This window comes from Anticarsia gemmatalis, chromosome 19 (genome assembly GCF_050436995.1).
Source record: "Anticarsia gemmatalis isolate Benzon Research Colony breed Stoneville strain chromosome 19, ilAntGemm2 primary, whole genome shotgun sequence".
Lineage (NCBI taxonomy): Eukaryota > Metazoa > Arthropoda > Insecta > Lepidoptera > Erebidae > Anticarsia > Anticarsia gemmatalis.
In genome coordinates, this window is record NC_134763.1 from 1,608,113 (window position 1) to 1,633,232 (window position 25,120).

Below are 25,120 nucleotides of genomic sequence, written 5' to 3' on the forward strand. Positions count from 1 at the left end.
CTAGATCAATCATTCATAATAATAATAAACTTAAGTAAACGAGAAACGGTTGTTTCAGTTCTCAGGAACTATCCCACTGATCAAGTTTGTGTTACTATTTACTTGAGGTACTTTTTAGGTACAATACTTTGGTGTAATCAGATTTTATGAGTAATGTTTAAATAATAAAATACTATAGAACACCCGCCATCTTGATGTCAATATGGCGGGTGTACCTTAATTTCGAAATAATTTCGTTCTGAAAGAGGTACAGATTTTTTAGAGCTAGGTACAAATTAGTACGTTATAGGTACATTTGTTTGGTAATTGGTATAATTTAATTCGCTATGGTACACCCGCCATTTTGACTCTCATGGCGATTTGTGTTCACGTTGGCCGCCAGGCGGGCGTTTGGCTCAAACTGGCTCAAACTGGTTGAACTTACTTGACGTCGCGAGTGAACCGCGCCCGCCACCGCTAGTTCGACGTGAACACACACGAACATCTTCACGCGTTTGATACTGGCCCACGCCCACGCGGGCCGCGCGCGACGCCGCTAGCTCGCCCGCGACTTAGACCGCGCGAACGGTTTGTACGTGAACACTTCGGTACATCGCCATATGTTTGATATTTCGCGACCGCGCCCGCCACCGCGCCCGCGAGTCAACGTGAATGAACACTAACAGTGGATCACTTTTTTTTAAACGATGTAACTCTAAAGTTTACGTCTAAAGTTTGTCTCTCTGTATTTAAATCACAACATAGGTAGGTATATAATCTTCATCGTAATCAAAACAGTATCATTCTAAACATTCATTTATACGTATCATCCCGCCATGCTTAAAAATTATTAGGTACTTACCTACGTGTACGCTGGAGCGGTAACGTCGCAAGGCTCGCTATCGGCGCCGGCGCGTCTCGACCTGTGACGACACTGACACTTCGTGCGGCGAATGCATTACCTACCCACTGACGAGTTGTTGTCACTTAGGTATTATTCAATACTAGCTGTTAGATAGCCCATTTATCGAGGAAGGGCTATATAGCAGAGCAGAAGTAAAAAATGTTACAAAAACGGCGAAAATTTTGACCCATTCTCTCTTATGTGATGTAAGCGAAGTTGCACGGATCAGCTAGTACATAATAATGATAAACCATCTATAGCACTATGGCGTCCTTAGTAGGTTAACACTTAAAACTTATTATTAAAATGTCTTTTTACAGAAAACAGTACCTAACTATTTCTATTTAATTACACTATAAAATAAGCGCCATTTTGCGTAAGGTTCCTTTTTTTTAATTTTTAGCACGCGAATCGCACCGGTAAGCGTGTCAAGGCCACAGGGTCGGGGGGCACTGGCGGGATAGATCAAAGTACCTACATCAAACGGTGCGGCAGCGTCGCGTGCGCCGCCCGCCCAGTAGCAGACATCAGAATCGCTAGGAAAGAGAGGCTTTATTGTAGTAGCATTCTTTCTCATTATAGTTTCATTGATTCGAATATTATATGACATGCGAGCCCGGTAAACGAACTAAATGCTAAAGTTGATCATGTACAACCTGTGGAAATTAGTTTAAAAAGTAAATTGTTGATAATTCGGTAATTAATAATGATAATACAAATTTTTGTATGTCACATGATTGAGGACCTCGCCCTACCCATACTTTGAAAGAAACAAACTATGGTATCGGCACGATTTATATGTTCATCACGCCGATTATGCCCCAATGTGTAGGCAGAACGATTCACTGTTTATAATATCAGTATTAAGTAATAGAGGCCGTATTTAATACATCGGGCATATTACCAAATTAGGGTTGCCATTTTTTTTATTTGGAAAACCGGACAAGACGCGTGAAAACCCCCGAATTTTAGATTTTGATGTCAACAAGAAGAGCAACCGCGACGGGAGGAGTGGGTGAACGGTGAATATACTTGTTTCGTCGGTTGATCGTGGTGTGTCGCATAGTGCGTGTCTCGCAGGCGGCCTAAATTTATTTTTTATTCATTATTTTTTTAAACCTGGTCTACAAATGAAACCTTCCCCGGATGCCCTCTACACTAGGACAAATCCGGGGAAACCCGGACGGATGGCAACCCTAGCCAAACTCCAGTCTGCTATTGAGAATACACTAGACCACAGAGGCTTTTGTTTTTGTTTTATATTTGAACATTTTCAACGACTTAGTAGAAATTGTTGTATGTAAGGCGGAGGTATAAAAAAAACAGAATTTAGAGCATCAATGATCTGCAGACCTATGTAGCTGAAGGTGGCATGCTTCATACTACTTTCTTTTGATAGTATATAAAATTCTTGATTATAATCTAAATTAAACGTGCATGCTACGGTAGATAACCTTAGCCTTTTGGAAGTAAAAAGTTTATGGACTATAAATAATTGCACGTTATCTGACGTTAGGTACTATTCTTTGACGAAGGTATTAGAAAATAAAACAAAAAAATAATATTCACTATTGTATTCTAACCATAAATAAGACCTGCCATAGACGAGCCATAAGGTAACATTAGACCAAACGATTTAATAAATAATACATGGAACAGAACAATTTCGATTGTATTTAAGTACATACTTCAATACGTTGGTTTTTCAAACATCACCTAGTCATTATTTAATAACATTAAGCTTAAATCAGTGGATAATTAGAGCAGTATATTGGAATAAGGTGCTCGAATATAGTAGCAGAGCCTGTGGAAGAGAGACACTGAACTACAATGATTTACAGCCGTCCAAAACCTATAGTTAGATAGGTTGTTTTCTACCATTCGGTACTCTTGATATTATAATTACATAAATATAACCTGTTGCCTAGCAACCAAATTGTAGCACACCTATTACTACCAATTATTTTAGGTTCTAGTTGTTTAATATCACGACATTCACCAAACACGGCTGTATACATTGATATCACGAATAACTGTTATTTTCTCACTATATTCGAAAACCTTATACAACAACATAATTTTCAAAACATTTATTTACATCCAAAAATGTTGCCAGTTTAAAATAATTGATGGGCGACACTGATAACTTCTATAGCAACACTACGACTTATAAATAACGTTTCGTTTCACTTAAGATTTCTGCGAGTCGGATTTGATGGCCCAGATCTGCCGGATAGAGTTGGAAAGTCCGATGTCGTGGCTGATGATGTAGAAGAGACCGCCGAGGGTGGCGATGGACAGCAAGTAGACAAGACCGAGGGCCACCTTGGGGATGAACGGACCGAATATACTGGCGCGTACGTAGTCCACCGCAATAGCTTCAAGACCCCTGTAAAGTTAAACGACATTATTACAAGCGGAGAAATAAATTATACGTAGAATAAGAGCGTGCAATTTTTGCACCCCGCTCACTTAAAAACCAAATGCGGTGATTTAAAACATTTTTTAAATTTTGCTAGAGTGGCTGATAGCTACACCTACCACTCATTTGGTACGAACGCAGGTAGTCGCTAAAATGCGCGCTTGTGATACCGATGGTGTTACTGAATCGCCGATCATCGATGCCAAAAGTAACGTCAAACGTGTCTGCGGTATTCTTAATACAAATATAGAGAATGAAATAATAATCTTCGAACTATAGTACATACTGTAGTGAATCTCCTCTATTTGTTTATCAACGTAACCGGCACGCGGGTACATCTCTATTGTTTCTCAACGTAACCGGCGTGCCGGTACATCTCTAGTTCTCACTCACTCACTCTCACTCTCCCACGCCGCGCGCGCTTTGTTAGTTTTAGAGGTTATATGTGATACGAATAAGAGAGTCAGATTACTCAGATTACTCAGATTGTCGTCCACTCAACTAGTCATATTCAATAAATATAATTGGACAACTCATTAGTTTATGTGTACTGTGTATCGCCCTCCTCTTCATTGGTGACCCCGTTGAACAACGCAAGCATGATGGAAGAAAAGGACAACGCTGACAGCAAACAAGGCAACATGGCCACGCCGGAAAGTTTTCGTGTGGGAGTACGCATACCGCCATTCTATGTCGAAAAACCGGCCTTGTGGTTTAACCAAATGGAAGCGCAGTTTATGCTCGCCAATATCAAGTCAGACGATACCAAATTTTACTACGTAACTGGCAACCTGGATTCTCAATTCGCCTCCGAAGTAGAAGACATTATCGCAAACCCTCCACCCACTGGTAAATACGAAAAGCTTAAAAGTGAACTTATAAAACGGCTATCGGCATCACGTGAACGAAAAATCAAGCAGATGTTGACACATGAAGAGCTTGGTGACAGAAAACCGTCACAGTTCTATCGACACCTACTCAACTTAGCCGGACCAGGCGTACCCGAAGAGTTCCTGCGGACAATATGGGCGAGTCGACTTCCCAGCAGTACGCAAGCAATCGTAGCTTCCCAGACGAAGACGGATATGATTGAACTAACAGAATTGGCTGACCGGATCCACGACGTTGACTGCCTCTGTGGCGCAGTGGTTTAGGTCGCCACGCTGATACCACTGCAACGGGAGGTCGTGGGTTCGATTCCCACACGGGACAATTATTTGTGCGATCCACAAATAATTGTTTCGGGTCTGGTTGTGCTTTGTGTCCGTTGTTTGTATGTTTGTAAAAGTCCCCGCGACACAAGAGCAATTCTTAGTGCGGGAGTTGTCTTTTATAAAATAAAATAAAAATAAATAACCAGGTCCCATCAACTTCAGCTATCTCTACTACTGGTTCTTCGAGCGCCCCTAGCAACAGTGTAAACACCGAGATTGCCGCGCTCTCTAAACAGCTGGAAAAGTTAGCGGATAAAGTGGAACGATTATCTCGACCGCGAGGACGATCCCGCAGCCGCACGCGTCAGCAGTCAACTACAACAAGGTCGCAGTCTAGCTACAGTAAATTCCCGCAGTGCTGGTATCATCAGAAGTTCGGAGACCGAGCCAATAAGTGTATGAAGCCATGCGATTATTCTACATCGGGAAACGCGCGGGGCAATCAGTAATGGCGGCCAACGATTGCCCGAGTGCTGGTCGCTTATTTGTCACCGATCAACGGTCAAAGGTACAGTTCCTGGTCGATACTGGCAGCGACCTCTGTGTCTACCCCCGATCGGCGCTCTCAAGACGATGTGAGAAGAATAATTACCAATTGTGTGCCGCGAATGGAACTGCTATTAATACTTACGGTTTTATAGACATTAAGTTAAACCTAGGGTTGCGCCGTGACTTCATGTGGAAATTTATTATAGCCGATGTAACAAAGGCGATAATAGGCGTAGATTTTTTATCGTATTATAACTTAGTTGTTGATTGCAGGAACCAACGTCTCATCGACAACTCCACCCCGGCTTCACCTGCCCGGCGTTCTGACGACATTTCTTCGATTAAGGTAAATCTTGGCAATTCCGCATACACACACATACTAAGGGAATTTCCCGACATCACTCGTCCACCAGGCATTCACCGCACTCTCAAACATAACACAGTACATCACATACGCACCACTCCCGGACCGCCAGTGTCATGTTCACCTCGCAGATTGGCGCCGGACAAATTAAAGATAGCCAGAGATGAATTTGAGTCTATGTTGCAGTGTGGTACCTGTCGAGTATCTGAGTCACCCTGGTCTTCACCGCTACACTTGGCGCCTAAAAAAGACGCAGGTTGGCGTCCCTGTGGTGACTACAGAATGTTAAACGCACGTACCATTGCAGACCAATACCCCATCCGACATATACAAGATTTTGCCCACAGTCTATCTGGCTGTACGGTCTTCTCGCAAATCGATCTTGTGAGGGCCTATAACCAAATTCCTGTGCATCCTGATGACATACCGAAGACAGCCATCACGACGCCGTTCGGTCTTTTCGAATTCCCCTACATGACGTTTGGATTACGAAATGCCGGACAGACGTTCCAGCGCTTCGTGGACGAGATGCTAAGGGGTCTAGATTTCACGTACGCGTATTTAGACGATTTTCTGGTCTTCTCGAAAGACCAGAAGACCCATGAATGTCACCTACGTCAGCTGTTCACCAGACTCAGAGATTACAGTATGGTTATCAACAGTTCTAAATGCGTGTTTGGAGTGACGGAGGCAAACTTCCTGGGCTATCACATCTCGGCTAAAGGTACTAAACCGCTGCCTTCCAAGGTCGAGGCCGTACAAAATTTTCCTGTACCTAAAACAGTAAGGGAACTTCGTAGATTTTTAGGAATGTTAAATTTTTATCGCAGGTTCATCCCTGAAGCAGCTACTTACCAAGCACCCTTAAATGCTCTGCTAACAGGTTCAGTAAAGGGCTCCCATCCTGTTACCTTTTCTTCACAGGAGCACGAAGCTTTCCAGAACTGCAAAAAGGGCCTATGTCAAGCCGCGTTACTTTGTCACCCCAATTGTAGCAGCAAGCTGGCGTTGGTAACAGACGCTTCTGACAAAGCTATCGGCGCGGTCCTACAACAATTGAACGAAGGAGCGTGGGAACCTCTAGCCTTCTTCTCCCGTAAGTTGACTTCAGCACAGGTTAAGTATTCTCCTTACGATAGAGAACTCCTCGCCATTTATGAAAGTGTTAAGTATTTTCGCCACATGTTGGAGGCTCGTGACTTTGTAATTTATACCGACCACAAGCCTCTCACATATGCTTTCAATACACATAAGGCCAATTGTTCTCCCCGCCAATTCCGTCACCTTGATTTTATCGCGCAGTTCACCACAGACATTCGACATATATCTGGGAAGAACAATATCGTAGCAGATACACTTTCACGAGTGGAGGAGATTGCTCAACCTGTGCCTATAGAAAGGATCGCAGCTGCTCAGCTCGTGGACCCTGAATTAAAACAACTACTTACGAGCGATACTTCTCTGCGCTTGCAACAGGTAAGTATACCAGGTTCCCAAAGTCAACTGTACTGCGATGTTGGAAATTCTACGCCTAGACCATTCATACCCAAGGAATTGCGCAGGTCAATTTTCACAAGCCTGCACTCTTTGAGTCATCCAGGATCTAAGGCATCAGCAAGGTTAGTTGCAGAGAGATATGTTTGGCCTGGTGTTAGGAAAGATTGTCGTGAATGGGTTCGTTCTTGCCTGGCTTGCCAACGTTCAAAAATAACACGACATGTTTTCGCACCTATAGGAACTTTCCAACTACCCCGATCAAGGTTTGCATTTATTCATATAGATCTCATAGGACCTTTGCCACTATGCCAAGGTTTTAGGTATTGTCTCACCGCCGTTGACCGCTTTACGCGTTGGCCTGAGGCAATACCCTTGGCGGACATAACCGCCGAAACCGTGGCAAAGGCTTTACTAAGTGGATGGATTTCGCGTTTCGGCTGCCCATCAGATATAGTCACCGACAGAGGTAAGCAGTTCGAATCCGCACTTTTTAAATGTCTGTCTACGATAGCCGGTTTTCAACACCGTAGAACTACAGCATACCATCCAGCCTGTAATGGACTGGTGGAGAGATTCCATCGCCAACTCAAAGCTGCTATAACCTGCCACATAAATGACAGTTGGGCGGAAGCTCTGCCGCTAGTCTTACTAGGCATACGCAGCGCATACAAAGAAGACGCACAGGCTTCACCGGCTGAGCTAGTATACGGCCAGCCAGTTCGCCTTCCTGGGGAATTTTTTGACCCACAGGCTGAGGAGACTGTTGACACAACAGACTATTTGTCAAGGCTCAGGAATTTGATCAAGAACATACGACCCTCACCAGCCGCCAGACACAACAGTAAGGTAAAAACTTTCATATATAAAGATTTATCCAACTCATCTCATGTATTCCTTAGGGACTGTACTGCCGGTGGTGGTTTAAAACCGGCATATTCTGGTCCTCACAAAGTCATTACGAGAAGTGACAAAGTCTTTAAAATAATGGTAAATAACAAACCGATCACCGTATCGATAGACCGTATTAAACCGGCCTTCATATTAAGTGATCCAGATAATATTTGCTCACCATCACCACAAACACCATCACTTCACACTGACACATATCACACCACTACAAATGCGGATAACCAAGACCCCCAAGGTGCAGAGGATAATGTCGTCAAAACGACCCGGTCAGGACGCCGTGTAAAATTTCCCGCTCATTATCGCCTTTGACAGTCTCTGGAAGGGGGTGATGTAGTGAATCTCCTCTATTTGTTTATCAACGTAACCGGCACGCGGGTACATCTCTATTGTTTCTCAACGTAACCGGCGTGCCGGTACATCTCTAGTTCTCACTCACTCACTCTCACTCTCCCACGCCGCGCGCGCTTTGTTAGTTTTAGAGGTTATATGTGATACGAATAAGAGAGTCAGATTACTCAGATTACTCAGATTGTCGTCCACTCAACTAGTCATCTATACTAATATTATAAAGCTGAAGAGTTTGTTTGTTTGAACGCGCTAATCTCAGGAACTACTGGTCCGATTTGAAAAATTCTTTCAGTGTTAGATAGCCCATTTATCGAAGAAGGCTATAGGCTATATATCATCACGCTACGACCAACAGGAGCCGAGCACCAGTGAAAAATGTTACAAAAACGGGGTAAATTATGATTCTCTTATGTGACGCAAGCGAAGTTGCGCGGGTCAGCTAGTATTCAATAAATATAATTGGACAACTCATTAGTTTATGTGTACTGTGTATCGCCCTCCTCTTCAATACTTCGGGACTGGGAAAGCACGCAAGTGGTTTCCGCTAGAATGGCTGGATCTTCTTTTTTTAATTTTTTTTTTAGAAAATGCGATCATAGTCGGGTTTAACTACTATTACATATTAAGATGTACACGATCTTAACAAATTACATTGACTAAATACTTTCTACTTCTACTCACGCGTCAAACGTTATATCTAACCCTCAAACCGAGATACCGTCTACTGAACGCATCAAAGTCAAACCTTTTCCTATTTCTTAGCACGCTTCGTCCCTCTCATGTTCCTCCATATCCTCCAATAGCCACGACATAGTCCAATATCGTTGAAGATGAGGTAGAACAGTCCGCCCAGCAGGTTGACTGTGAGTACGTAGACCACGGTCATAGCGACCTTGGGCACCACGGGACCGACGACTAGCACCCGCAAGTATTCCACTACTATCGCTTCTAGACCCCTGAGGAGTAGGGATAGGGAAAGGAAGATGGACCTCTTTACCTGCTAGTTCTATAACAACGGATCAGCTTGGGACAGGATAGGCAGAGTTTGACAAAGAACATACTATATCCAAGAACATTTTACGCAAAGATGGCGCCACCTATGTTTTATATAAATGCTTTCTTTCAATTATATCTTAGTCTCAAAATATATTGCAGTTAACCTGTTTATGCAATACATACTACAATTGAGAGTATAGGGGTTGCTTATTAGTTATGTAAAAAAAATATATGCTTATGACAATCTGTGGCACTTCCATCACTAAAAGGTGGTAAAAAGATTTCCTATGGTCGGTCCCAGTTACTCGGCATTCTGAAGGGGAGAGGAGGAGAGAGAATGGAGAAACAGAGGTAAAAAACTGTGGTGACTTACCAGAAAGTATGAGCACTGATGAGAATGGCTAGTACGGAGTCAAACAGCTTGTTGGGCATGAGTAGCGCGATGGGCATCAGCGGGATCATGATCGCAGCGACCGCCTTCTCCACGATCCATAGTTTGGAGTGATCGTGACCCTTCTCTTGTGAAAGTCGGACAATGCTTGTACGGAACGAACGCACCTGCAAACATAATGTAAAAGTAATTGAGACAATTGATTTTTTAAAGTTACAATATTTGACTGAGTCAAAAGAAAGTTTTATTATTCTTGATTTTGCTTGTGCTATGTAAATTTATTTCAGTTGCAACTAAATTATAACACACAACCGTTCATATGTACGTCGTTTGTAATCATACCCACGCTAATGTACCACATAATTATATACATGATGTTTACATTTTTTTAGGAAATGCTGGGACCTGATTGCTGGGTTCAGTTAAATCATGTTGCGTAAATGTCAACACAAAACCGCAGCTAATGACTTATGGAATTAGTGAAACTAATGGAAATTCTTGTCATAATTTCACAATCAAATTACTTGAAACTAACTATAGTCTGTTCTTATGCTAATCCTATCCTACTAATATTATAAATGCGAAAGTTTGTAAGTATGGATAGATTTATGTACTTTTCTATGTTTGTTAATTTTTAACGAAAAAACTACTGCACAGATTTTAATGAAATGATAACTGATAGTTTATAACCTGGCTTAACACATAGGACACCATGGTAAATCTTTTTACGTGGGCGAAGTTGGGGCATAAGTTGGAATGAATATAAAGTAGGCACTTACAGCATTAAGGATGGGGGTGGTCTTCGGCTGCTGCGCGGCGAGGAGCCTGAGAGGTGTGGCGCTGGCGATGGGCCGCTTCAGAAGTGCCGGCTGAGTCGCCAACCTCATAACCTGTTGTCTGAATACACTGCTGGTGCATACTGTAACAGTTGAAAGAATTAATTACAATCAAAATTACTGAGAGAATGAGTGAATGGAACACTAGGAGCAGATGCCTTTGAAAGACATGAACCAATCATATTGGTGATGTACTGAAAAAGGTTAGGTGTGTACTCGTAATGGGCAGTCCTGTATCACAAAATGTCTAGATGTGAATGTAGCAAGGTTAATTTTTAGGGACTTTCGCAAGTCAAGTGTTGTTGTTGAAAAGTCGGGATTCTATACATGTAGTCATAAAAAATGTTGTAAATATAAATTGTTTGGCTACCATTGTACAAGCTCTGCTTTGTTTGTAATCACATGATCAGTTGTCCAAAAATATTTTGTAGAATATCAAATAATACTGCATGGAATATGCCCTTAACACTTACTGCCATATTCATAAAAATATATGAAGTTATGAAAGGCTCATAAGATATTAGCGAAATGAAAAATAGAAAACATATTGTAATAGTTTTTGTTACTAAAATAGGTTTATTATAGTGTGTTTGTGAATAAGAGGGTTAGTGAATAAGTGTAAAATATTCATGTTTGCCAGTTATTAGTAATTGTTTGGTAAATAACTGTCAAAACACTCTCGTCTCTACCTAATGCTACTGAAAGGTAAAATTCTATATGTACAATGTGACTACAACAATGTTTTGTATTCAAGTTGCATTAGTGCATCACAAAAGTGTTGCCATGAATTTAAAGCAGAGCTCGGAGAGAATATTGATTTCATAAAACTCACCGTTCCATGGAATGTAAAGACTATCTGTTTGTACACCAGATAAGTGTTGAACAAACAATGCTCAAGTAGGATAATGGACTGATTGTGTTATATAAAATTGTGCAATAGTCATACTATATATTATTAAAGTATTTTATTCAAGAGCTAATATTTACAAAACACAATTCACACGCAACATCGACTAATTTATTTAGGTAAATTAGTCGATGTTGCTAAAATTTACTTAGGTACTTATCTCACAAAATAAATTATCTATCTATACGCACTTTGTTGCACTCAGCAAAGGTTGCAGGCAAACTAAGGCTGCAGTTCCGGTGGCACCTAAGAATCTTGCCCGCAACCTTATCAGTCTAAAAAGGGACAAAATACGCAAGGTAATAGGAATCCTAACCGGCCATTGTCCCCTAAACAAACATCTATGTACAATAGGTGTGACGGACAGCCCCCTGTGCAGAGGATGCATGGAGGCAGAGGAAACACCACAACATGTACTCGTGGAATGCAACAGCGTGGCGGACCAACGAGCGCGAACAAAAATATTGACAACAACACTCCAGGAAGCCTGCAGCAACTTGAAAAAGCTACTGAAGTTCTGGGAAGAACTAGGATGGCTGGAGTGAGGGTGAATCAACGCAACAATGAGAGAGGGTAGATACACGCACAAAGGCCCATTTAAGAGGCTAAGTGCGGAAAAAGCCCAGGAAACCTAACCTAACCTAACCTAACGCACTTTGTTTACTATCATTAAAATAAATTGGTATCACTGAAAAATATTTCTATTAGTGTGGTAGGTCAGAGATATCAATATACTTTTTTTCTCAAGGTTGCTGAATGAGTTTTCACTGCCAAAATTTGTTGAGGAAAACAGTTTTCTGTGTTTCTAACCTAAAACTTTCCAAATACAAGACCATAGAACATTTTGTATACAATTTTTTTGGATTAATAACATGATTTTGAATGTACGGACAGGAGTGTACATAAGGAACGTGGCGAAAGCTACATTCTGTACCTAAGCAAAGGTATAGCAATTGTACTACCCCACCAAATATTATGTAACACTATAACAACAATAACAATTGTATAATTACCTGGTGTGCGAAGAAACATCGAAAGGGCCATTATTAAATGATTATATAAACAGTGCACGTCCTAAAATAAATTTACCAAAAAATACTTTTTTCCTCCACAGGCACAACTTTCGAAACACGCAAAACGTCAAAAACTGAAATTCGAAAATTGAAACCAATCTATCAATGTCAGTGTCACACTATCAAACGATTGACAGTGTCATGTAAAACCAGAAACTTGAATGTTCTAGGAGTAGCTTATGGAATCATTAATTTCAATAATAAATAAATAAATATTGTTGGACAACTCACACATGGTCATTTGATTCCAAACTAAGCAGAGCTTGTACTATGGTAACCAAATAACTGATAAACATACTTATATACTTATAAATATATACTTATATAGATACATTAACATCCAGGCTCAAAACAAAATATACTCGTGCTCATCACACAAAGATTTGTCCCGGGTGGGATTCGAACCCACCACACGCGGCGCTACGGTTATTGCGGCGAGGTGACCGCTTAAACCATTGCGCCAAACGTGCAGATAATAATCAGTTAATGTATATACCATTACAAACGAATAAAGTTAAATAAATCTAATTAACAAAATAGTAAATCAAATAATAATTCTTTATGAATTCAATACAACTTTACAACAATAAAATAGAAAGCCTTACAAGCGACCACGTTCGTCATTTTTATTGATAAGTTGCTCGATATTATAAGATGATATTCATTTTGATATAATTTTTAGCACGTCCGTCCAACATTTAAACTTTCTACTCATGATTGATCATCAAAACACGATCCAAATCCAAATGCACCCCTCCACATGTTAAAAGCTGGACGATTACTGGGAAGTTGGACTGTTGGATAGAGTGAAGAGAGAGCTTTATATGAAAAGGCAATCGATCAATACGGAGGCATATTATTTTCTTATGGCAACATTAATTTGTGCCGGAATGACAATTCATTTTGGTGACTCTAATATTTTCAATTCCAATTTTGTTTAGCATCATTATAAATTGGTGCTTCTCTTGTTGTATTAAGAAAACTACATAATGGCGACAACTTTAGAAGACAAGTCTATTTGGGAGGATGGTGAAGAGGCGCTGAGTGAAGAAGTACTCCGCATGCCCACAGACGAAATCATCAGCCGTACGAGACTTCTAGACAATGAGATTAAAATTATGAAGAGTGAAGTGATGAGAATCTCCCACGAACTGCAGGCACAGAACGACAAAATAAAGGAGAACACAGAGAAGATCAAAGTGAACAAAACATTACCATACTTGGTATCTAATGTGATTGAGCTGCTGGATGTAGATCCTCAGGAAGAAGAAGAAGATGGTGCCGTTGTGGACTTGGACTCTCAGCGTAAGGGCAAGTGCGCAGTCATCAAGACGTCTACTCGTCAGACATACTTTTTACCAGTCATTGGATTAGTGGATGCTGAAAAGTTGAAGCCAGGTGATCTTGTTGGAGTAAACAAGGACTCCTACTTGATTTTGGAGACGTTGCCAGCTGAGTATGACGCCAGGGTCAAGGCTATGGAGGTGGACGAGAGGCCCACTGAACAATATTCAGATATTGGTGGTCTAGACAAACAAATACAGGTCAGTGAGTTTTACTTGTTGTGTCTTTGTTCATTATGACTTTCACACCTACACTTTTTTATATTAAATAATTGATTTGATATAACATCGACATTTGCCATGAAATAATAGTTTTATCTATATTTTGTGAAATATAGTTTCATGAATATTTTATGTGCTAAGCCTATCTAATATAATTTTTTTCTGAATTGTCAGGAGCTCATTGAAGCTGTAGTGCTGCCTATGACCCACAAGGAGAAGTTTGTGAACCTGGGCATCCACCCTCCCAAGGGTGTGCTGCTGTACGGACCCCCTGGTACTGGCAAGACTTTACTGGCCAGAGCTTGTGCTGCACAGACCAAGTCTACCTTCCTCAAGTTGGCTGGTCCACAACTAGTGCAGATGTTTATTGGTAAGAAACTTAAACTACATTAATAAATATTAAATAAATATTGTTAGACAACTCACACACGGTCATTTGATTCCAAACTAAGCAGAGCTTGTACTATGGTAACCAAATAACTGATAAACATACTTATATACTTTTAAATATATACTTATATAGATAAATTGACATCCAGGCTCAGAACAAATACCCGTGCTCATCACAAAAAGATTTGTCCCGGGTGGGATTCGAACCCACCACACGCGGCGCTACGGTTGTTGCGGCAAGGTGTCCGCTTAAACCACTGCGCCAAACGTGCAGTTATACATTGTAGTAACAACAACATTTGGAAATTTTTGTCAATTATTACTGACACTACAGTATTATTTTGTTATAATGATGATTAAAGAACAAATTTTAATCAGTATTGGTTGAGGACTCTTAACCTTTTGACCACCTATATTGCTATTATTGTCTATAGTCAACAAATCAGAACTTGCTCATAATGCTATATTTTTGTCGACATTAGCAGAGGAAAGAGTCGCGCGTCGTGAGCACGTTCTGATTTGCCGACTATAGCCGACTGTGACGGTCAAAGGGCTAAAAATCCCTACAAGCAGAAAAAAAATAAAGCGATTGCATCAGTCATCATGTAACAAAACAAGAAAATTGTAGAGATATATATTTATTCTAATTATTTCATTTAAGACATATTATTTATACCTTAACTTTATATTTTTTTTCTAGGTGACGGTGCCAAGCTTGTCCGTGACGCCTTCGCCCTTGCAAAAGAGAAGGCGCCTGCTATAATCTTTATTGATGAATTGGATGCCATTGGTACCAAGCGTTTTGACTCTGAGAAGGCTGGTGATCGTGAAGTCCAGAGGACTATGTTGGAGCTCCTCAACCAGCTTGATGGGTTCAGCTCAACAGCTGACATCAAGGTAAACCTATTATTATTTACATAGATCTTATACTTAATATCACCTCTTTTTCGAAATGGGGTAGAACAAAAAACGCAGCTTGATATGATCCTTACAAACTTTCTTTGCCTCATTCAAATCCATATATCTATTATTATATATTATATAGTGTCTCAGTGGTTCTAGATTGGGTGAAATAGAGAAACGAAAGTATAAGACTGGGAAAAAGTAACTGATCCCACCAAAGTCTATTGTTAATCTGTACTTTCATTTTTTTTTATTTATGCAATAAAAACCTAATTCCAGGTCATTGCAGCAACAAACAGAGTAGACATCCTCGACCCAGCTCTGCTCAGGTCCGGACGTCTTGACAGGAAGATTGAGTTCCCCCACCCCAATGAAGAGGCCAGGGCCAGGATTATGCAGATCCATTCAAGGTATTCATTAGCTATCAATGAAACATGGTGCTGTTTACATTTATAGTATAGTTATTTAAATTTGGGCAACAGAATCAATTTTGATACTGCAATCAAATAGAATATAAAGCTCTTCTTTGTGTGCTAAATCATGTTTGCTAAGCCATTTAGAGTATCTGATCATGTAGAAGTTTTCAAGGATACATAATTATGTACCTTATAGTTTTTCTATATGTTTAAATCATTTCTTGAGATACCCTTATTCGTGTAGGCTGTGGAAGGGGCTCTAAGAAGTCTGAATGGATGACAAATGTAATAGCCATAATTCCTTAATCTTTCTCTGTATCAATAGGAAAATGAACGTATGTCCCGACGTAAACTTCGAGGAGCTGTCGCGCTCTACAGACGACTTCAACGGCGCGCAGTGCAAAGCGGTGTGTGTGGAGGCCGGTATGATCGCACTCCGCCGCTCCGCCACAGCTGTCACCCACGAGGACTTCATGGACGCCATACTCGAAGTACAGGCTAAGAAGAAGGCCAACCTCAGCTACTACGCCTAAATGTTGTTTTATCTAACAGTTCTGTATTCTTAAGTAACTATATATAATAAAATTTAGGTCAAATACCATCTTTTTATTTGTTTTATTTTTTGTAAAAAACAATGGCTAGTCAAATGTCATTGTGAACCTCGTAGAGCTGCATTGAATGAGACTAGCGAGTCGCAGAATCGCGTGTAGAAGCAGTGTAGTCTCAATAAAAGCCAGCTGACCTGCCTGCTCGCTTTTATTTTCGTAAAATATTTTTTTTGGTGCAAAAAAATATTTAACGTAGGGTACATACAATTTAATACTTTTAGTATTTATAAGTACCGAAATATACGACGAAAGTTAATTATGGATACCTACTTGATTATTTTATAGGTAGGTAGTCCGAGTATATCACGTTAGATAGTTGATGTAGCACAGTTCAAGCACGTGGCAAATAATATACGTGTTGTTCCAAGTATAACCGCCCCAGAAATATAAAAACAAGAAATATTGTTGATATTTGGAAAGGTGGCAGAGCCTATGGACGTCGTAAAGTCTATCGTGCGTCTATTTATCGCACTGTTGTAAACTATTCAAATGGTCTCAGATGTACTTTGCACATACATATTTAGCGTGTGCTCTGCTGAGTGCAATACACACGATTTACATTGTAAAATTTGCCGAGCAACATAATTACTATAAAGAAACTGATTGGACGCAGGGAGGGACATCTCTCCCTAATTTTTTTTTACCTCACCCACAATACTTACGTATAAATTCTCATCACAAATAATAAATTCTTTAAATATATCAATTAACGTATTTACTTGTATAACATAAATTATTATTTTATTATAATATATAAATGAAATTTTATCGTGAAAATATTTATGAACGCATCCGTTTAAAAAACATCAACGCGCGTGCGTATGCGAAATTTGAAACATAAAAATGAACCCATCAAAATTTTACAGTTCGTTTGCTTAGTTGTAATTTGTTTAAACAATCCAAAAAAATCCACAAAAATTAGAAATGTGAAATTTTTAGTGCTGAGAAACTTATCTTTGTCAGAAAGCAACACCGGCGAAGTAAATCCGGCGTTAGTCGTGAGTACATAACCTATGTTTGCAAAATCTAGATTTGACATTCGCTATAAAGTATAAACAAAGATTGTGAATAATGCCGCATAACGTTATCGATTTGTGAATGTTTTTCCGGTATGCGGTGTGTATGCTAGAGCTTAAATTTAATGCTTGTGAGTCCTTCTTGTGCATTGTATCTATTTGCCTACTTCCGCAAATGAAAGTGCCCAGTAATGATAGTTGTAATTACTTTTATAATTTTCTAAATTTTATTTTATTATAAGTATTGTATACTTGTATTTACAGAGTACTTTACAAGTAATATTTTATTATCGTTGTTGTTGAAAAATATCAAATAGTTTGTGGGTCCTTCATGTTATAAAGTGAGGAGGTAGGTCTAAGTTTTTTAACTTAAGCTCTGTGTCAACGTATTTATCCTTGGCACCTTAACCTAAATTCTTCAACCTACACATGTTACATGCCTATGTAACATTCTTTAATTACATAAATTACATTGACTACCAGTTTATGTTTTTTTAAAGGAAATTAAATATGTATTTCTTCTAAAGTCTATCAATTTTTTTTACTGCACCCAAAGAGCCATGGATCTGGAGGATGAGTGTGAGCCTCATTCTAAGGCTAAGTGTTCACTGGTCTCACCTGACGATATACCTAAAGTACACACAGTATGCAACCATCACCGTCCACACTCCAGGTTCCTATTAGTCACATGTATTATACTTTTACTATATTTATTATATTTTCTATGATATTTAATATAACTAATATTATTTTGACTTTACAGCATTTATTCTTAATCTATCATTTTTTTCTATTCAAAAGTAATTATGTGAAAACAGAGAAAAGAAATGTATGAATGAACAGAAAAGCCCTTAGTTTTTACATGGTTATTTTTATTTTTTTTATGTATCACATTTATTTATTTAATTAGACTATCGAATTATATCACAAACTTTCACACTTTATTCTACACAGTTATATTATTCCCTCCTCCGTTATATTATTTAATGCATTCATTACTTTCACTTAAACACTTTTTAATTGTCTAGAGTAGAAGCTTTTAAGCACTGAATTTGAATTAATAAGTAGGATATTTTATCAGAGCTAAAAGGGCAGCTTAGAAGACATCTGATCATGCTCAGAAGACCACAGTCCTATTCACACTATATCTATTGCTTAATGTTTGATACATACGTACATAATCACATACCCCATCATCATCAGCCTAGCCTTTCTTTCAACTATGTTGGAGTCAGCTTCCAGTCTCGCCAGATTCACCTGCATATTAGTATTTTACATGTAGCAACTACCTCACCTCCTCAACCCAGTTACGGGGTTTATTACATGATAACATGGTAAGTCTGGTTGTCAGACTTTCAGGCTTCTGACTGCTAATAGCAATCAAAGATGTTTGAAAATTACAGACATATCAAATCACGCCTTTTTCTGATATGGTTAGGCATTACAACAAAATAATGTTCCACATACATACTGTCGTATTTTTCAAAAGGCGATCCTCGCTCAAGATTTTTTCATTCAGTTTGACAAACAAACCGTAATAAAGACATAAAACCGTTATTATTTACGATTGGCTCACAACTTTATGTCTTTCATACGCCGCATAAACCGCCTCAGCCTTCAGTGTACACTTTGTTTATTTTTCTCAAAGATTCTCAAACTTTCAGATATAACCCCACTTGAAAACATAGAAAAATAAGGACCTAATACACTGTAGAGCAAACACCGACATTTCAGGTTCCGTGTCATGTAAGCTTTATAACGATAATCTTTAACTTTGACGACAAGTCAAGTAGATTGAGGTGGGATATTCGTTAGACTGTCCCAAACAAAAAAACTTTCATCATAACTGGAAAAAGGATCTCACTGAAGGTTATACATGATTAACTTTATCTCCTTCGTTAGCTTGTATAATTAAGATTCTTTGCAAGTAATTTCTGCCGAAGATTTTGTTACTTCTGCACTACAGCTGTTAGAATGTAAGAGGCAACATTTTTTACAGTTTGAGAATCGTCAGTTGACGTGAAGTCAGTGCCAGGCACAGTGAGGGTTTTTGCTCTATCACGGAATAATGGCGTCAAGTGGCCGCTCAACAAACTCGCAACTATACTCGTGCGGCTGTCGTAAAAAACGACTAATCGCTTCAGTTAATTCTTCCGTGTCATTCGTGTCACAGTTTCATTCGTTTCGCCTTCATTGCAAAGTTTTGCCGTAAGTTTCGGTTTGTTTAGATTCACTGATTATGTTGTATCTAATTGGATGATTTGTTGTTTATTCATATTTTTGTTCAGGCATTTTTATTCGAGTAAATCTTGCGCTGGCTTGCCCAAACTTGAAACTGAAACCAGCGAATACCTCACAAATAAACTGGAAGATCACGTATGAATTTACAAATTTTAAAGTAGACTCAATTGGCGATACAAATGTAGGCACACGTTTGGTACGAAACCCACGATCTACTTTACATTTCTTTACGTGAGCAAGATAATTTTACCGGATTCAGGTAGGCACTTATATTTTGTATCATGTAATTCCTTTCATCGTTAAATGTACGAATTCAAATAAAAGATGGTGTATCAGGGATCAGGGATAATTCCTCGATTCGCGTGTATCTATGAACCGAGCAATACCCAACATGCAGTTCTATACAGTCATCATTATTCATTGATTCACGATAAAAAGTTTTGATTAATTCGAATGTCGAGATTGACATACTTTACGATGGTCCCCTATTTTTTCGTATCTTTTCATATTGGACATTATAAATTGATGGGGTGTGTTCACGAAGACTATTGCTTTTAAGTCTTTAAGGGAGACATGCACTCGGTGGTAAGGATAATAAAATCGAAAATGTAAAATTACACAAATGTTAAGATTCAAATTTCCGTGTAAGGTTGTTTTTCGTATTCGTTGAAGGAGAATCTTTAGTGAAGATTGAAGATATCGTCGTCGAATAATAATTAAAATACCTGTATCAATTTAATGTAAAAATCAACGCAGTGCCCTGAAAAAGGACCTCGTGTACGTAGTTCTGAGTTAGTTTTTGTTCTATTTTGATATTTAGACTTACATACACAATTACATGCTAAATGAAAACTGTCATTAAATAGGTAGGTAAAATAACAACACGTTTTAATAATCCAACTTTTAGAATGTGCCGCCTACAATTTGAAACTATGTATATCGTAATAAATCTTATTCAGAAAGCATAGAGATAATTCGAAACGTCGCAAAGTATTTGTTGTAAGTTTTCAGCGCCACAACTAGACACACAATTTTCCTGTTTAGCATTTATATTGCAGGTACGATTTGTGAAAAAGTCCTTTTGGCAACGCGCCAATATATGATTTTCAGAAGCTAGTTGAAGCTAGGAAAACTTATGTGCTATGTAATAGCTAACAACTACTGGTCGTCCTATCTTTCTAATATTATAAATGCGAAAGTTTGTAAGGGTGGCTGGATGTATGTATGTTTGTTACTTTTTCACGAAAAAGCTACTGGACGGATGATAGCATAAAACCTGGATTAACACATAAGATACTTTTTACTACGAGAAATCTTTTCACGCGGCGGAAGTCGCGGACATTAGCTAGAAATACATACAACTAACATGGTTCAGACCTATCTTAAAAGCGATGATATTATTATTTTGTTCTCAATAATATTTTCAACACTTCCGTGTACTCAATTAATAAGTTAGTCTAATAATTTTGTATTTGAATAAGATGGAGCTTATGCAGCCAAGCCAAATGCGCGTGTCTCCGGCATCGCTTGATTTACTTAAACACCAGGATGATTATTAACCACAATAAACATGGATTGCTAATAAGATAACAATAAAGAAAAGTACCAAAACTAGTACACAGGACCTCTTAAATATGCAATTAACGTCATATTAAGATCGTCATAAAGCTTTTTGTCCCTAGCTCCAAATATAACGAAATTAAAATTAGTACCTAGTGCAGTTGGAAGACCCCCGGGGTGTTGCATAAGAGTTTGTTATTTGAAATAACCTTAAAATACACATAATGAGCCTATCTGACCTTGCTAATGTTTTTATTACTCTTTTACTGGCAATTTTAACGTAACTTGACCGCGTAGAAAGGGTTTTAATACTTAAGTAGGTACCTACTAATTAATTTGGTTATATTAGGCAAAGAAGACGAGGATTTTATTAGAGTATTTAGTATTCATTTGTATTAATAAAAAAAGGCATCATATAAAATTTATTTTGAAAATCAATAAAAGGGTACAAAAAAATGTGTACCAGGTAGAGGCAAGATAATAATTACTACTTTTATAACTTACACTGTTTGAATTGATTATAAGTATTTATTTTTAGCTAGAAAACCTAAACCCTTTTTTACAAAAGGAGATCAAGTTAATTCGAAAACCTATATAACCTGAAACAGGACTTGTAAAAGACAACAATTTATAGAAATTCGCATCTAATATTAGTATAAAACGAGGCGATGACTTACAAACCTAATTTACAATATTCCCCATATTTTGTCTTGACTTAACCCGTCAGCGACCGATAGGCTCCCTTCTAAGTTTGGTTGTAGTTCAGTTATTCAGTTCAGTCGGCTCGCACCGCTCGTCCGTGGCTGACGTGTCGCCGCTCGGCACTCGCGATCATTGTTTATTTACTACAATCGTATTAATAGTACACTGACTCACGCACCGGCTCAATGGGGAAGGTCTTCGTGTAAGTATGCGTAATTTCTTGCACATTTTAGGGCTTATTAGTTGTTTGCAGTTGTACAATACTTTTGTTAAACACACGATAATTTTTTTGTACCATTATTTTGGTAAAATCTTTGCTATATAGTGTTTAAGTATATTGTTATACAGGGCGCAGGGCAGGAGGAATTTTTCAAATTGACTTCTTACAGAATTTTCTTCCAAGTTATGTTTGTAAGTTTTTGTGATCTTGTAGTAGCAAGATTTTAAGCTATAATTAATGTTTTGGTAATGTCATAACCACGTGTCTGTGTTTATTTAAACATATGACTCATATAATATTAAATGCATATTTGGGAACTTGTACGAATAGATTTGATATTGTGGATAGTTTACGGAGTGATGAGTTTCTTAGGTAAAAGTGTTTTGTTTCTTCAAAGTATATGGCGAGAATATTGCAAAAGAATTATAGACTCAGTTAGTAGCCGCTCCTTCAATACTTTGGAGTACTTTTAAAATTATTGCTTAAAAAAGCAGGTCTAGAATATATTGGTATTTTCATTGCTAGTACTAATTAGATCGCTTTAGGTTTTACATGCACCTTGAAGACCCAGCAAAATGTCTAATTTAACGCTAAAATAAAATAAATAAAGCCGCGATAAAATAACTTAATATTAAAACAAAAAGAACCCACGCTACACTCTACGGATTTTCATTATGAATGTCTGGTTTCTAATAATTAAATGTATAAAAAAGTGATAAGAAAGTAGTATTACATATCAATAAATAACCATCAGAAAAGAAGCAGCTGTCGCATTAAACCTGCGAAAAGACATTACGCCAGGTCATATACCACATGGTACAAAAACTTTTTATAGCTCAGCATATAATATGGGAACAATCTTTCTCATATTGTCATAGGCTCAGTTTTACGATCCCGCTTTATTTTACTCGGTGTACGACCCTGAAACGGTCCCGTATTTCCTGAAATAATGGAAAAACGAGATAGTATTTTCCTTGCTTTCTTAGAAATGTTTTTGCTTAGGTTTTCTTTCGTTATACTGTATTGATTCGCGTCGAACAAAAAGTAAAAAAATACTTGCTTTTTGTTTTAGTTAGGTTGTATGGAATAGATACTAATATTATTAACTGTTGGCTAATATTTGCCTGCTTTTGTGTTGCGCGTCGTGTCTCGGGCTTGAATCCCGGGTCGCAACAAAAATTGGATCCTAAGTTTATATATTTAATATCAAAATCATAAGTAAATAGTCCGGAGTAAGTTATGAAGGTGAATTTTTTAGACTCCCGTGCGCCAGAGAGCACGTGAATCCGTCAGTCCTGTACCTGACCTCTCACGTTCCTGTCAATGTAGCCAATCCAATTGCTTATAGGAGTAAGGGAATATAGAGTGTACCTGTGTATTGCTCACACACTGACACTATAAACAAATATCGAAATAGGCCAAATATCGACTAGAACAAGTTCTTGCATACCAATTTATAATGTCAAATTACCAGTAAAATGTATTTCGATCAGATTTTACATGCAACATACAGAAATAATCGGTCCACCATGCATATTTCTATTGAACCATATTGCAATCGCTTACAAACTTGCATCCGAAATCAGCACGACATATTAGGCAAGTGATTCACTCACGAGCGGAGCGGTGACGCATAGCGATTTGTACCGGAATGTACGAACTTATAAATAATGCTTACACTAATAGTTTTGAATTAAGGTTCCTCAGTTTATTGCATAGCTCAGTAAAATATTTTTGATGCAATTCTTGGAAAAAACTTTTCTTTTTGGTTCTATTAAAATATTTTTTTACGAAATGTTCGTCGTTAAATAACACTAAGGGCTAGTGTGGCTAGTGGGCTAGTGTCACAGCTTATAAATAAGCGTCAGCTAAATAAAACGACAGAAAATGTATACAACTGTCAAAATTCCATCTTATATGGTCGATAGATACTTATTTAGAAGTTGTGAAATCGGACTTAATGTTGTTGTCTAAATAGATACATCATAGTAGGTACTAGCATCTTTCATTCATTTAAACGTATGGTCTATCTATAGGTTTGGCTGCACGTAAGGTGCAACAGAAAAGTGGTTCAGGCGCCATATAGTGACTATTACTTAGCCGAAATGGCTGTATTTTCAAATGCTTTGTAAATCGTAGCCTTTTTTCTCGTGAGTAAGTTAATATTTTTGGCAACCTCTTAAATACCTTTATATTAGTTCTACATAACATCTGTCAGATCGTATGTAGAATCTTATAATGCATTTTCACTGAAGGATACATCAAAATGGCATTTCTGGTATAAAACATTTGAACGCTTAAAGACATTTTTAAGTTCTATCGCTAAGCTGAGCAATATCATAATGTTTACAGGCTTTTATATAATATTATGTACTCGCATGTGATACAGTTGGTATGGGAGGACACTCCCATAGTATTGCGGTCATGGCATATTTATATTGTACGATGACGTCACCCAGTGTGCTGAGCCGCTGAGCCTTTGTGCAACTCGAAGCTGCTATGTCAATAGATTCGTTGTGATGAACGGCGTTGTCAACATCTAAATATTGTTAACAAAAAAACATGTTTTAGTTACTGTTTTCACAAATCCATATGACAGTGGTTTCGTCCTAGCTTTTCTCATAACGCGTCTCCCCCCTTTCCGAGCTAGTTAATTTTGTGAAATATTTTATCTAATACTAGTCTACATCGTTTTTCTGTGTAACAGACGAAACACTCTCACTTTTTAAAAGTCCTCCTTGTAACCCGAGAATGTACCTGTATCTCTCAACTTATACGATGTATGAAAGACAATAATACAAACAAATTTTGACCCTACTTAATTTTTTTACTTTAATTAAAATAATCAACCGAACGGTAAAAACAATTCCCTTATCATGACACATCAAAGTTAAATAAAAATCCGAAAAAGGCACTGATTCACAGAAATCATGATAGAAAACAATAATTACAGCAACTTTTTTCTGGGAGTAATAAGGTGACAAATCAACGTCGAGTTATGTTGCGCTGTGCTATGTTTGGTCAACTCGCTCGTCTAATATTTTAATGAGGATACAAACAAACCATGCTGTGCTGAGCTGTGTGAGGCTACACTCTGTTGAAAACACCATCGAGCACAAACATAGCACAGCGCAGCATAGCTCGATGTTGATTTGTCACCCATATTCTTG

At 38.3% G+C, this 25,120-nt stretch overlaps 3 protein-coding genes across 8 annotated transcripts in view; 2 read left to right on the forward strand and 1 right to left on the reverse strand.

Annotated features, from left to right (window-relative positions):
• Positions 1-2,442: 2,442 nt before the first annotated feature.
• Positions 2,443-12,447, reverse strand: SdhD (succinate dehydrogenase, subunit D). 2 transcript variants are annotated; one of them, XM_076126573.1, is made up of 5 exons: positions 12,270-12,447; positions 10,293-10,432; positions 9,496-9,680; positions 8,872-9,082; positions 3,136-3,272 (listed from the first exon to the last, which is right to left on the reverse strand). In XM_076126573.1, the coding sequence occupies exons 1-4, from the start codon at positions 12,298-12,300 to the stop codon at positions 8,878-8,880; spliced, it is 561 nt and encodes a 186-aa protein (XP_075982688.1). In that variant the 5' UTR covers positions 12,301-12,447; the 3' UTR covers positions 3,136-3,272; positions 8,872-8,877. The 2 variants fall into 2 exon arrangements, with proteins under 2 accessions (XP_075982689.1, XP_075982688.1); XM_076126574.1 differs by lacking the exon at positions 8,872-9,082 and having other exon boundaries at positions 2,443-3,272; positions 12,270-12,434.
• Positions 12,448-13,193: 746 nt separating this feature from the next.
• Positions 13,194-16,208, forward strand: Rpt5 (26S proteasome regulatory subunit Rpt5). The gene is made up of 5 exons (XM_076126627.1): positions 13,194-13,873; positions 14,069-14,264; positions 14,985-15,181; positions 15,467-15,597; positions 15,929-16,208. The coding sequence occupies exons 1-5, from the start codon at positions 13,319-13,321 to the stop codon at positions 16,134-16,136; spliced, it is 1,287 nt and encodes a 428-aa protein (XP_075982742.1). The 5' UTR covers positions 13,194-13,318; the 3' UTR covers positions 16,137-16,208.
• An 832-nt stretch (positions 16,209-17,040) lies between these two features.
• The window catches only part of TTLL5 (Tubulin tyrosine ligase-like 5), a 41,470-nt gene continuing 33,390 nt past the window's right edge, over positions 17,041-25,120 (forward strand). For 3 of the 5 annotated variants that reach the window (XM_076126369.1, XM_076126371.1, XM_076126370.1), the window contains exons 1-2: positions 17,041-17,209; positions 17,784-17,900. In XM_076126369.1, coding sequence (XP_075982484.1) covers positions 17,788-17,900 — 113 coding nt within the window. In that variant the 5' untranslated portion in view covers positions 17,041-17,209; positions 17,784-17,787. Of the gene's footprint in view, positions 17,210-17,783; positions 17,901-21,804; positions 21,933-25,120 lie in introns of those variants that run through there. The other 2 variants (XM_076126373.1, XM_076126372.1) reach the window with 2 other exon arrangements.

What these genes read in the sequence shown, in the direction of transcription:
- SdhD (XM_076126573.1), bottom strand. Translation starts at nt 12,300, where the DNA reads ATGGCCCTTTCGATGTTTCTTCGCACACCAG. An exon ending in GATGTTTCTTCGCACACCAG is followed by an intron (nt 10,433 to 12,269) that starts GTAATTATACAA and finishes CAACTGTTACAG; the next exon opens with TATGCACCAGCAGTGTATTC. An exon ending in ATCAGTGCTCATACTTTCTG is followed by an intron (nt 9,083 to 9,495) that starts GTAAGTCACCAC and finishes CCTACTCCTCAG; the next exon opens with GGGTCTAGAAGCGATAGTAG.
- Rpt5 (XM_076126627.1), top strand. Translation starts at nt 13,319, where the DNA reads ATGGCGACAACTTTAGAAGACAAGTCTATTTGGGAGGATGGTGAAGAG. An exon ending in GTCTAGACAAACAAATACAG is followed by an intron (nt 13,874 to 14,068) that starts GTCAGTGAGTTT and finishes CTGAATTGTCAG; the next exon opens with GAGCTCATTGAAGCTGTAGT. An exon ending in GCTCAACAGCTGACATCAAG is followed by an intron (nt 15,182 to 15,466) that starts GTAAACCTATTA and finishes ACCTAATTCCAG; the next exon opens with GTCATTGCAGCAACAAACAG.